At 39.4% G+C, this 12,127-nt stretch overlaps 1 protein-coding gene across 1 annotated transcript in view; it reads left to right on the top strand.

Annotated features, from left to right (window-relative positions):
- GTF3C1 (general transcription factor IIIC, polypeptide 1, alpha 220kDa) overlaps positions 1-12,127 on the top strand; it is a 37,945-nt gene that overhangs the window by 18,801 nt on the left and 7,017 nt on the right. Inside the window, exons 19-31 of the mRNA XM_010180613.1 lie at positions 216-393; positions 1,765-1,900; positions 2,713-2,848; positions 3,677-3,758; positions 4,434-4,619; positions 5,168-5,325; positions 5,464-5,606; positions 5,805-5,886; positions 6,793-6,905; positions 7,619-7,681; positions 8,233-8,326; positions 9,271-9,443; positions 10,086-10,370. Of these exons, the coding sequence (XP_010178915.1) occupies positions 216-393; positions 1,765-1,900; positions 2,713-2,848; positions 3,677-3,758; positions 4,434-4,619; positions 5,168-5,325; positions 5,464-5,606; positions 5,805-5,886; positions 6,793-6,905; positions 7,619-7,681; positions 8,233-8,326; positions 9,271-9,443; positions 10,086-10,370 (1,829 nt within the window). The remainder of the gene's footprint in view (positions 1-215; positions 394-1,764; positions 1,901-2,712; positions 2,849-3,676; positions 3,759-4,433; positions 4,620-5,167; positions 5,326-5,463; positions 5,607-5,804; positions 5,887-6,792; positions 6,906-7,618; positions 7,682-8,232; positions 8,327-9,270; positions 9,444-10,085; positions 10,371-12,127) is intronic.

Raw genomic sequence — 12,127 nt, 5'->3', positions numbered from 1 at the left:
CTAAATCTAGAAATGAAATTTTGGGATAACTGGCAAAGGAAGTTTGGGGATGCAATGCAATAGAGTGGGGGTGGCTGTGTCTTCTGTCAGAGTACTTTCTCAAAATAGCAAAGACTGAGAAGATGCTAAGCAGTCCTAAGCTAGACTGTCCCCTGTCCATTAGGCACTTCCAATGATTTTTTACCTTGCAGCCTGAAATATGCTGTATTTGACAGGTCTTTGTGTATATGAAGAGGAATGCTGTGATTGTTGATACCACTATCTGTGACCCCCACTATAACCTGGCTCAAAGTAGCCGCCCATTTGAGAGACGTTTATATGTTCTGAACACCATGCAGGATGTGGAAAACTTCTGGTTTGATTTGCAGTGTGTCTGCCTTAATACACCATTGGGTACGGTATGACTGTACATTCTTATCACCTGTACTGTTTATCCTGTTCGTACCACAGTAGCTTCTCCTTTCTTAAAACTTGTGGCAGGTGCTGATTTTGTAACTGCCAATGTTTTGTTCTCTTGGTTGGTTGCATTATGCATCAAAAAAAGCTAGGAGTTCTGTCCATATAGTTCTATGAAGCCGAGATACACTTGAAATTTTCAGAGCAGTGTTAAAGGAAAAACATTGTTGTCCTGTTAGAAGTATCAGATTTTATAATAGCCCTGCTAGATTTTAATCCAGTTGTGAAAAAGCCTTTTTGAAAATGGTTACTAGTATATTTTTGCCATAGCTCTCTGCCAGTTTAAACAGAGATTCCTTTTCCTTAGAAACTTGTTGTTAAATCTTGTCATAGATTGCCCGAATTAGATGACAGGTGGAAGTTAAGGGAGTTTACACACCCTAGTTCTTTGAAGTTTACTTTTGTGCTTGGTCCTTTTACATTTTTTAATAGGACCTACAGTTAGAAGTGTACGTTTAAGATTGCTCCTGAAACTGTAGACAACACTATTCTGTATTTCTGTAATTTAGTCAGCCAGGTAGAGGGATCTATTTTTAATTTCATCTACTTCTGTATTGAAGCAACTACGTGCTAAAGGTTCCTCATGCATTTCTTGAACAGTGGTGCGTTTGTGATTGTTGCAGCTTTTGTGGGCTAGTCAGACCATGACTACTTTCAGCCCTCAAACTATGGGAACGATACTGGTTCACCAGTTTTCATGTTTATGGAGGCTCCGTGCTGCATGTAAATTTATATTGAGCCTCTAGATCAGAGAGTCACCTGAGATCCTGTCCTGCCCTATTATCTTTGTAGCATGGGCAGCTGAAATGCATTAGTAAGCTAGAAATTGTTTGGATGGGGTTTTTTCCTACCTTTGAGTTCTGTTATTGTATAAAACTATCACCTGGCTCCTCTGCTATATCCTAAATGTATCTCCAGCATGAAGGTGTCAGATGTGAAGAATGTTCATGCTGTGTTTCAGCAGTCACAACCTGCTGCATCGTTTTTTGAGAACTGTTGCCATGCTTGAATATCTGAAAGGCTGTGATTCATGCCTAGAATATCGGTGAACTGCTGCAATTTTTTCCTTATAAAGGGTACCAGCCTCACAGTACTTGTGCCCTGAATACATTTTGTGATTAATTAGTGCCTTGTACTGGACATTACTGGAACACCATTAGCCTCTGTTAGAAGATAACTTGTTTTGTCAAGAAGTGGTAAAAATGTTAGTACTGTTTGGGAACAGTCATTTGCCATAGCAGGGTGGACTGAAAATGGCTTGAAAGTCTTACTTCTCATGCTGATAGCAAAAACCATCTGTATGTCTAGGAGTTGTCCGCTGTCCTCGTTCAAAGAGAAGTAATCTTCAAGGGGAGGAGACTGCACTAGATGTAGAAATGGAACAAGAGTCAGCAGTGAATAAACACAACCTGGAACGGAAGTGTGCGATGTTGGAATATACCACGTACGTCATCTTCATCCTTGTTTTGTTGCTTGAATAGAGCAGGCAAAAAGAATTGTTCTGGCTTTGAGGATGTTACTCAATAGCAAAAGCAGTTAAGACACTTGCATTTCAGTTAGATGTTGTGGGGTTTTTCTCTGTAATTCAGAGGCTATCTGATTAAAAAGATGTGTAGTTCTGTATCATGTTTACAAGTAACTTGTCTACCAAGCAGGCTTTTATGCTAGGTGAATGGAAAAAATAATTTGGATTTTCTTCCAAGGTAGTACAGATGTGTGTTGCAAGAGTCTTGGGGAAAGCAAAGTTGAGAGGGAAGGAGTGCTTCCTAAGTACAGCTTTAATGTGCTTGTTAGAAAACTGGAGAGACCAGTGCTTGACAGTCAGTGTGAAAAAAGCAGGGTTATGATTGCCTTTAGTTCCTGTGGAAGATTGTCTCCACACTTGTCCTGGGAAAGCTTTTCATCCGAGCAGGTATTTTTTTCTAGTTCTGTGGCTGGAATAGTGCTGAGAACAGAGTTTAGCATGGCCGTTAGAACTTAGTTAACAGTAATGAAGTTCGCTTGGGTGTAATATTTAAACTGAAAGCTCAGTCATTAAATTTGGGGGATTAAAACTTACTGGAAAAGCACTTTTGTCGTGCTACTTCTGAAACAGGGTTAAGGGAAGAAGCATCCCTCTCTCTTCCCTTCTTTCTCAGCCCTGTCTAAATGGGGAGGTTAAGAGGTGTGTGCAACGCGCAGCACTCACCCCACTTAAGAGCAGCGGAGGCACTCCCTACAAAATAATTACTGTATGTTTTGTTACACTTCTCTTAGAGGCAGCAGAGAGGTGGTTGATGATGGAACTATCCCCGGGGATGGGTTAGGAGCTGCAGGTCTGGATTCCAGCTTTTATGGGCATCTAAAACGCAACTGGATCTGGACAAGTTACATAATTAATAAGACTAGGAAGGTGGGTATTTTAAAATTCATATCCTGTAATGACTTTTCCAAATTTGAATATTCTTAGGGTTGAGATACTGATAGCAAAATCCTACTGCTTCCATGCTTTCTCAGTCATATGTGTCAGTAAGGCTTTGCATCACTGGAAAGAAATGAATGCCAAATGTGGTACATCTTGGTGCTGAAGTGAATGAAAGAATTGGGATTTGATAATACATTCAACCAATGTTGAATTCCAATTCAACCAATACTTTATTAAGTAAGGAATTTAGATTATTTAGTGGTACTTCTTGCCTTTCTGGAACTTTCTGGAGTGTGGAAGTCGTCGGACAAAAACTGAAACATCCAGAACAAGGAAATACACCCAGCAAAAAAAAATAAAAGTTTGGGCTCAGATGTAGGATGGATAGAATATGGTGTAGGAGGCATTTACTCAGTGTTTGTGTTTGCATTTTGGTTTTGTACTTCTTTAGAAGTTCCTTTGGGATGTAAGATGCTTAGAAAAACCACTGTTTTATAGAAAATTCTGCTCAGCTTCTGTAGTAGAGAAGGAATTAAGTATTTCTTTTCCAGTGATTACTTCTTTTAAACTTGAGGAGTTCTGGTGAGTTTCTAAACCTCATAATGTAGCGGTCATTACAGTATGATTTAAGAAAAGCTCTAGAGCCATTTAAAACTGTGGTAGTGATATGACAAACAAATTCTGCATTGTAGCAGGGATCTTTTCCTTTATACTGAAAAGTCATTTCTGACATTATCAAAGGATATTATGTATAGTAATGTTAAAACCAGCGCACTCCTTTTGCATGTCACCTTTTTGAAAGCTGTGTTGTCTTAGGAAAGTACAGTTTCTGAAAACGGACTGACAATGAGACTCCAAACCTTCCTAACAAAACACCCCCTTCCACTCAGTACTGGAGGTAAGGTGGTGATGCTGGTGGTGGGGTCGGTCACTGTATTATAACTGTTACATCTTTGTCAAACCCAGTATGGATGATGTGGGTTATTCCTGTCTCCTTGTGGTAATCTAGGATGCTTCTAGGGCAGTAAAATAGATAAATCATTTCCTTCCCTGTTTCTGGATATATGGAACATAATTTTTTATCCAGTATTGATGACACAGGTTTTTCCTGTCTCCTTACAATGATCCTAAGATGCTTCTGGGGTAGTAAAATAGATATGTAAATAATTTCATTTCCTATAGAACAGTGATTTTTATCCTTTGTCATTTCCGATGTGCAGTTTGCAGAAGGTCTAGAGGGACCAATGTTTTGTATGGCTAGGCACTGTTAAATTTCATAGCCTAACATTTAAGTTAAGGAGGAGAAAATGCTTCAGGTTGAATATAAAACCTCAACTCAGTTCCATTTTGTTTGTGCACTGTACACTAGACTTCATAATTATTTGATGATTCCTCATTTATGTGGGATTTTACTCAGTGTGAACTACTGAAAAGTGGCATGAAATGACAAGGGCAAGTCTGAGAGGGCATCTGTCTTTTAATATACTGAAATTTGGCATTTGCTCTTTATACCTTAATATTGTAGAATGTAATTGCGTTACAGCTCTGCTACTGTAAATATGTGTCATTTTAGGTAACAAAATTAATATTCTGGGAGAAGGAAAGGTAGGATCTGAGTCATTTGTCCAGAAAGAGGAATGTGTTGAAATAAGTAAAGAACCAACCCAGGATCGAACCAAACGAGTGAGAGGTGGAAAAAGCCAAAAGAGAAAGAGGCTTAGGAAAGACGTTGGAAAGAAGACAAAGAAGAAAAAGAAAGGTAACTAACACACACATCAGGAAAAAAAAGTATTTGTTTTAATGCTTGTGCCTGCTGTAGGTAGTTTTAGAAAAGCCAGTGTTAGAGTGGGAAATGGAAACTTACTGGCCATCCTCTTGGGTTGCCTCTGACAGTGAAGAGGTTTGGATGTCCTGGGGCTGTCTGGTAGTTCTGGAGAACAGCAGCACGCTGTACCTGTGACCTGTGTGTGAGTCCTGAGTGCTTTACTGTGCAAACTAAAGAATTTCCAATCATGTCTGTGACAGGTTAACTTCTTGCAGTTCACCATTGACTTTTGACAGCTGGCTTAAAGATTTCTCATGCAATGATGCTCTATGTAGACAGCTTGCTAACTGAAGTGTTTGTTTTCTCATTCCTGGGAGCAGTATTAATGTATTTTACTTTAACTGCTACTTCCTTCTCTCCTTTTGTCTTTCACTCTTATAAACTCCAGTTGGTGCTGATACTGCCTGTGATAGGAGTTGGAATTAATCAGAATATACAGTGCTGAGGTCATTTAACTGTTTGGTTTTTTCTGGGTTTGTTAGAAGAGGATTCTGTAGAAAAAAGCAAAAGGCTCCGCTACCATGATGAAGCTGACCAGAGTGCCCTGCAGAGAATGACACGTCTGCGTGTCACCTGGACGGTGCAAGAAGACAGCCTGCTCATGCTGTGCCGAATCGCTAGTCATGTGCTAAACGCAAAGGTATTTACTAGGACCTCTGTTAAACGTCACTGTACTGAACACACATTTCATCAGTCTTAAGAATTCATCCTCGTTCTAACCATCATTTGTGTATGTAAAAGCTGAAGTTTAACTGCAAAACTTTTGCTCTTTGCACAGGTAAAAGGGCCCTTTGTTCCATGGCAAGTAGTTCGGGATATCATGCATGCCAGCTTTGAGGAGTCCCTGGATAAAACTTCTCATTCCGTTGGACGAAGAGCTCGTTACATCGTCAGAAATCCACAGACCTATCTTAATTATAAGTAAGAAGGTTTCTGTCTATGTTCTAGGTACAGGCTAAATTCTCTTGAAGTGCAGTGAAGGGATAAGCTCCTCCTGTGTTTTTGTCTTATTTCATGTGAATATAAATTTCAGCTTTTTTGCACCCTGGTGCTATCAAATCTGTATTAAATTGGGGAAATTTCAACTATGTACAATCCCTTCATTTGTATCTGTTGCAGAGTTTGCCTTGCTGAGGTTTACCAGGATAAAGCCCTCATTGAGGACTTCATGAATAGAGAAAATAATTATGAAGATCCACAGGTAGGAGGGAATTATTCTAAAGGGCATAGACTACTTCTCGGTGTTTGGATTACTAAGTACTTGCACTGTTTTGATTACTATGATTTCATATCTTATCCCTCCCTGGTACCCTTAGCTATGTTAAAACTAATATCATGTGTAAAATCCAGCATCACTGCTGTTTCGGGAGTCAAGTGAACCCAGGCAGCTTTCCAAAGGCACATAAACAGCACTGCTGAGCAACAAAACCTTTGGGTTTTTAATGTGCTGCTTTATAAACATCCATGACTGAGCATCTGTATGCACTGACTTTTTTTTTTAAATTATTCCTCTTGGCCTCCTTGTTATCTGAGCAAGAAAACATTTTTGCTCTGTAATTTCTAATTTTTTAAAATTGTGGTTGCATGTTGCAATACTGCCTTGGCTTCTGTGAATGAGTGCAGGAATGTAAGCAGATTTCATGAGAAGCCTTGATTTGATCAGTCGAAAGATTTTATTTTAAATTTTGAGCTTTTTATGGCTTATATCAACCACAGTTTCAAATGGAAAAATTGTTTATCCTTTCAGTGCAAACATGTCCATTTTGAACTTCAAAACTTTTTCACAACTAGGACAATGTCATGGCGAGATTTTCTTTGTTTTTATTCAGGAATGACAATTCATATTATTGTCAGAAAATCTCAACCAGTTCTCTTATTAGATTAATTTTTGTTTAAATGAGACACAACCTACAGCTGTTAAGTACTTCAGCAAACACAGCCTGCACAGAGCCTTTTGATGCATTTTCTTGTTGTAGTGTTTCTCTGACTTGATAATTCAAAACCAGCTGTTTCTACTAGAATTTTCCATGGCCACTTTAAAAGTAGAGGGGCTTTTCCCACTCTAAGAAATTGAGGTTGGTAACATTTCTGTCTCTTGTTTTCAAAGGTTTGTGCTAAGGAATTTAAAGAGTTTGTGGAAAAACTGAAAGAGAAATTCAGTTCAACCCTGGGGAATCCCAAACTTGAGATTCCTGATACTTTGCAGGAACTCTTTTCCAGGTATTTTAGTTATGGTGCTCTTGACTCTGCACGTGGAATGAAAGTGAGAGAGGAGGGCAATTCAGAGTAGGCTTCCGCTATGCGTGACTTACACCTTCTGCTTCTTGTACTCTTATTATCAAAAGAAGTTTCAGTAAATACAACAAGCAATGTTTCTTTCAAATCCAAGCTTCCTAAACATATGTACAAATTTTCAGTTATTCACACAAGCTAGCTTGTTTTAAACCATTCCCATTTTGCTAAATAAGACTTTTTGTAAACCAGAAATTCACATTGTCAGATTTCAATAAATTGTCAATTCTTCATCCTTGCTATTAGAGATGTTGGTACTCGGGTGTAACGTTTTAATGAAATAGAAGACTTCCCTTTACCATTTTCCAGATTAACTCGCCTCATTTTATATCACAGTTTGAAGCTGGTTGCTCAGCTACATCATCTCAGTGTTGCTAAAACTGTGGATGCAGAAGAGCACTCAGTCTTGTATGGCGTTCTCTAGCCCCAGATCGTCAAGCCTTTTCATGATGAATAACACTTGGAAAGAAGTGTGGAAATTTGGGTCTTTGAACCATTTTACGATAACAAATTTAGCAGCTATGTAAATTTTCTTACTTTGAGAAGAGCTGTGTGTTACAGCAAAAGTGCTGCTGATGGTAACTGGAAGTCCAGACGCTCAAACTTTGTGTCAATGTTTTCCTTTTCCTTCCGTTCACCAGATTTCGAGTTTTGGCAATTGGAGAAGACACAAATCAAAACACAAAAGAGGACAGTCTAAACAGGTCAGTAGTAGGAGCACTATTTTTTCCCTTTAGGACTCCAGGGTCATGGCAGCCCTCACATCTGTGAAAGTCATGTATATAGTTTTTTTTCTAATACGGTACATTTTTCACCTGTTTGTTGCCATGTATAAATTTATTAAAATAAAAATACTTTCACAAGGCTGTAGGGATCTCTGACATAGATTATAGATTTGATGAATAAAATGACAGCAGCAATGACCTTTTCAAAATGGTGGCCTGCTGTTATTAGTACAGCAGTGTATGTTTTTTTTATGTGGGTGCTATATCTTAAGAGGAGGAGCTGTTACCAAAGAGAACTTTGTTTCGTGTCAGATTACCTGGACTGATCCAAAAATGCAGGGTGGAAGGTGCAGGTAACAGGCTCCTTTACATGAAGGATCTTCAGCTGTAGTGATCTCATGCCTTTACTCATTCATTTCAGAAGCAAATGATTTGAGTTTGTATATTTTTGTGCTAGTTTAATAGTTAGGTACTTCATGCTCAAAAATCACCATGAATTAACTCTTTTTTTCTTTCTTCTCTTCTTTCAGTGTCTATGATATTCATTTTCTAGTGCTACAGAACCTGATTCAGAGCACACTGGCACTCTCAGACAACCAGATGAAGTCTTGTCAGTCATTTCAGGTACAGTACCTGCACCAAACTTTACTGGTCAGAGAGTCATGTAACCATTTAGGTTGGAAAAGACCTTTAGGATCATTGAATCCAACTGTAAACTTAACACTGCCAAGTCCACCACTGAACCATGTCCCTAGCTGCCACATGGCCATACAACTCTAAAGAGTTGCTCCTTCCTGCCTTGATATATGCCTTTTCCAAATGGGAGAAAAGAAACCCAGAAACTTACGTTTGTATCCATTCTGTGGGGATTACTGTCTTCTGCTTTTAGGAAATTGTATATTCTAGGCAGGTTTTCAGTATGTTGCTTTCCTCTCTGAGGATGAGATTGCAAGATGTGAGGTTGAAGCAATCCCCAAAAGCCGTATGAAATAAACTCCACATCCTTTCCATTGGGTCAAACTGTATCATGATTTAAGCAGTTGGAATTATGCTCTGGAGGAAATATCACAAAGACAGTCCTAGTATCCAGCTGACATAGGTGTTGGGAAGCCTCTCCTTCAGCATTCAGGACCACCAAAGTATATCATCTATCAGTCAGGCACTTAAAAATAAAGTTAGAACTTCAAAGGGAGCTCAATATCTCATCAACAGGCAAGGGTGGAGCCTAGAAACTCAAGCTCATGGAAGCAAATGTTCCTGGTAAGATGATGGGAAGAATCTACCAAAATAAGTTGCAGCTGAGCATTTTTCATATATAGGTCTGATGGGAACCTGATCCCATTTTGAGTATCAAGTGTTCTGTAGTATTCAGTTAATTTAATTGGCATTTACTGTGGAAAGCTTGGAATCCCATGAAAGGCATAGAATAGTGTAAAGTGAATTTGTGTATCGTATACATTGTGGCTTGTAGCTCCATATTAATTCAGTTAATGTACACCTCAAGTAGGTGAGTCTGACTGTGGATTCAGAGCTAACGCTGCCTTTTATGTTGAACGGGTTTTTTGCAGACATTCCGTCTGTACCGGGAGTACCAGGATGACATTCTTGTGAAGGCTTTCCTGGAGTGTCAGAAGAGAAGCTTGGTGAATCGCCGTCGAGTAAACCACACACTGGGACCAAAGAAAAGCCGGGCTTTGCCTTTTGTACCCATGTCATATCAGCTGTCTCAGAGTTACTACAGGTGAGTGTCAGATAGGTTACTGTTTGAGCAAACAGAAAACCTACCCAGGCATGCTTGGCATGGAGGAGAGAGTGCACATGAAGTATCTGGAGCAAAGAACCTGACCACCTCAGCTGAAGCTGAAGAGATGAAGGTAACATGTATTTGTGAGAGCCTTAGCTCACACAATTAGCAATTGATTCACTTAGCAATTAGGGCCATACAGGGAATAGAGCCAAGTTTGCTGGGCGAGACTTTCCAAAGATGTAGGGGAGAGGACAGGTAGCACCAAAGTTCTAGATGTGGTGGAAAGATTTATTTAGTGCTCTTGTTACTCCAGTAGTTGCCTGCTTTTGCTGTCTGGCTACTTTGTGCTGCACTGTACCTGGATGTCGGGTAGGGGAGGAGAGTTTAACTGTAAATGTATTTAATGCTCAAGCAGAAGATGAGATCTTTGCTTCATATTTGCTATATAGTGCCTGACCTTTACATGGTGCATAAATAGCTCATGTTCTGGAATCAGTAAAAGCACTGTGAAAGCAGATGTTGATGGTACTTGGTTCAGCTGTTTGGCAGCTCTGTGTTACCATGGGTCTAAAGTTCTTGTACAGTAAGAACAGATTATGAAGTTTTGTGCTTCTTTGAATTTGTCTTTTTGTCCAGAGTTTTTACGTGGCGGTTTCCCAGTACAATTTGTACAGAGTCCTTTCAGTTCCTAGAGAAGCTCAAGGATGCTGAAAAATCAGATGAGCCAGATAACTTCTCATTTAAAGATCAAGAAAACAAAGCATCAGAAGGAATGATTGCATTTCCTATGGATGGACCTGGTGGCCAGTGTGTGGCAATGCTTTCCCTGTTCTCCCTGGGACTTGTATCAGTGACTGTGAGAATCCCAGAGCAGATAGTTGTGGTGGACAGCACTATGGTGGAAAATGAAGTGATAAAAAGGTAAGCACTCCTATTTCTGTTAGTAAATATGATATTGGACAGGCATCAGCATTTTCTGTGCTGCATTGTGGCATGTTTTACTGTGATATTGTTTACATTTTTATTTCTGAGGGAGCATTCTGAAGACTTGATGGCACTTTAGTTAGTGCCTGCCATTATAGCCTTGGACTGCATTTGTCTTCACATATGTGACATTTAAATCGCTTTGTTGCCATCAGAGCTAATATGGAAAGGACAGCAGCGTGTGCTAGATGAGCATTTTCATTGACATTGTACCTCCCTGTTTTAAGGGCTAAGAAGGGGTAGTAACAGGGTTTCAGCTTTATCAGTGAAACCTGACCCCACAATATTGGTTCTGTGTATTGTCTTATCTTTGATTTTTTCATTATTTTTTTTTAAACTTCCAGTAATTGCATACCACTGAAACAGAAACTCTCTCCCTAGGCAGTCGAATCCTCACAACCATTGTGTGTTTTCTTAGAGTGCAACTAAAATCTCTTGCTGTAGTTTAACCTGTTGTATGTATACATGGAAAATATTTGTTCTCTTTCTCTTTAGAGCAGCTTATTACCTCTCTGAGATTGTTATCATAGTCCTTCTCACATAATATGCTATTCTTTCAAGTGAGCAGCCTCAGTTCCTTTACTTGTGTTTGTTGTATGTTGTTCATATCAGGCAGATCTGTCTTCCTCCTAAGTTTCCTCTGCACCGAACTGTGATGTCCAAAACAAAAATTGCCATGCTCTGGCTGGCAGGTCTGTGCCAATTGCATCACGTTACATAGGTGATAAGCCTGCAAATGCATCCCAGGACGATGAACGGCCATGGTTTTGCAAAAAAAAAAAAAAATAAAGTAGCCATTCATGTACATCATGTACAGCTTATGATTCTTCTGATTCACTGTAACAGGTTTCTTTTCCTTTACCTCATGAATTGTTTCCTCTTGGTGTGGAGGGACAGGTGCATAGCACTGTAATAGAAACGGCACGCATTTGTCCGTATTAAATAGCTTCCTGCTCTCTTCCAGGCTATTTCTCCAGTTTGTTGGAAATGTTCTGAATGCAAATCCGGTCTTCTCATAAACTTGCAGTCTCTCCAGTTTGGTGATCCCATGAAAATTTAATCAGCTATTTTATCACCTAGGTCATTAGCAAAAATACACTGAAGCCTGGACTACTCCATTTCTGAGTGCAGGCATCAGAGTCCAGTTTTTCAACTGGTTATGTACTTGCACTATTTTTTCTAAATTATATGTTCCCTTTTGGCTTTAAATATGTTTTAATAGAAGGTACTTAAGGTCTAACTCATATGAGAAAAGGTTGGAAGAAGCCTTTGGTTGTCTCTGGCATAATCTGCTGAAAACAGACAACTTTAGAGGTAGATCAGGTTTTTCAGAGCCTTCACCTTTAACCATAATGGCTCTTGTCATGTCCTGGAAAGAAATAGCGTTGGTTTGACTGAGTTTGTTTCTGGAAAATCTGTTCTGACTGCTATTTCTATTCTTTCTTGACTTTTGAGGCTGCCTGCTGTTTGGTGGCTCTTTTGGTTTGTTGGTTTGGTATTTTTGGTTTGTTGTTTTTGCTGGTTTTTTTTTTTTGGGGGGGGTATTTCTTTTTTTAAAGTAAATGAAGTGTTTGGTCTGTCATTCTTTCTTCTCCTTTTCTCCCTTATGAACTGTCTGCCCTATACTGCAGTATCCCTTATGGTCTCAGCCTTTGTGCTCTGACAGATGTTCCCTCATGAAATGTCTGCTGAAC

The sequence above is a fragment of the Mesitornis unicolor genome, unplaced genomic scaffold (assembly GCF_000695765.1).
Source record: "Mesitornis unicolor isolate BGI_N332 unplaced genomic scaffold, ASM69576v1 scaffold30823, whole genome shotgun sequence".
NCBI classification, from domain to species: Eukaryota; Metazoa; Chordata; class Aves; order Mesitornithiformes; family Mesitornithidae; genus Mesitornis; species Mesitornis unicolor.
Note: the sequence above shows the minus strand (reverse complement) of the source record. Positions and strands in the feature narration are given on the sequence as shown.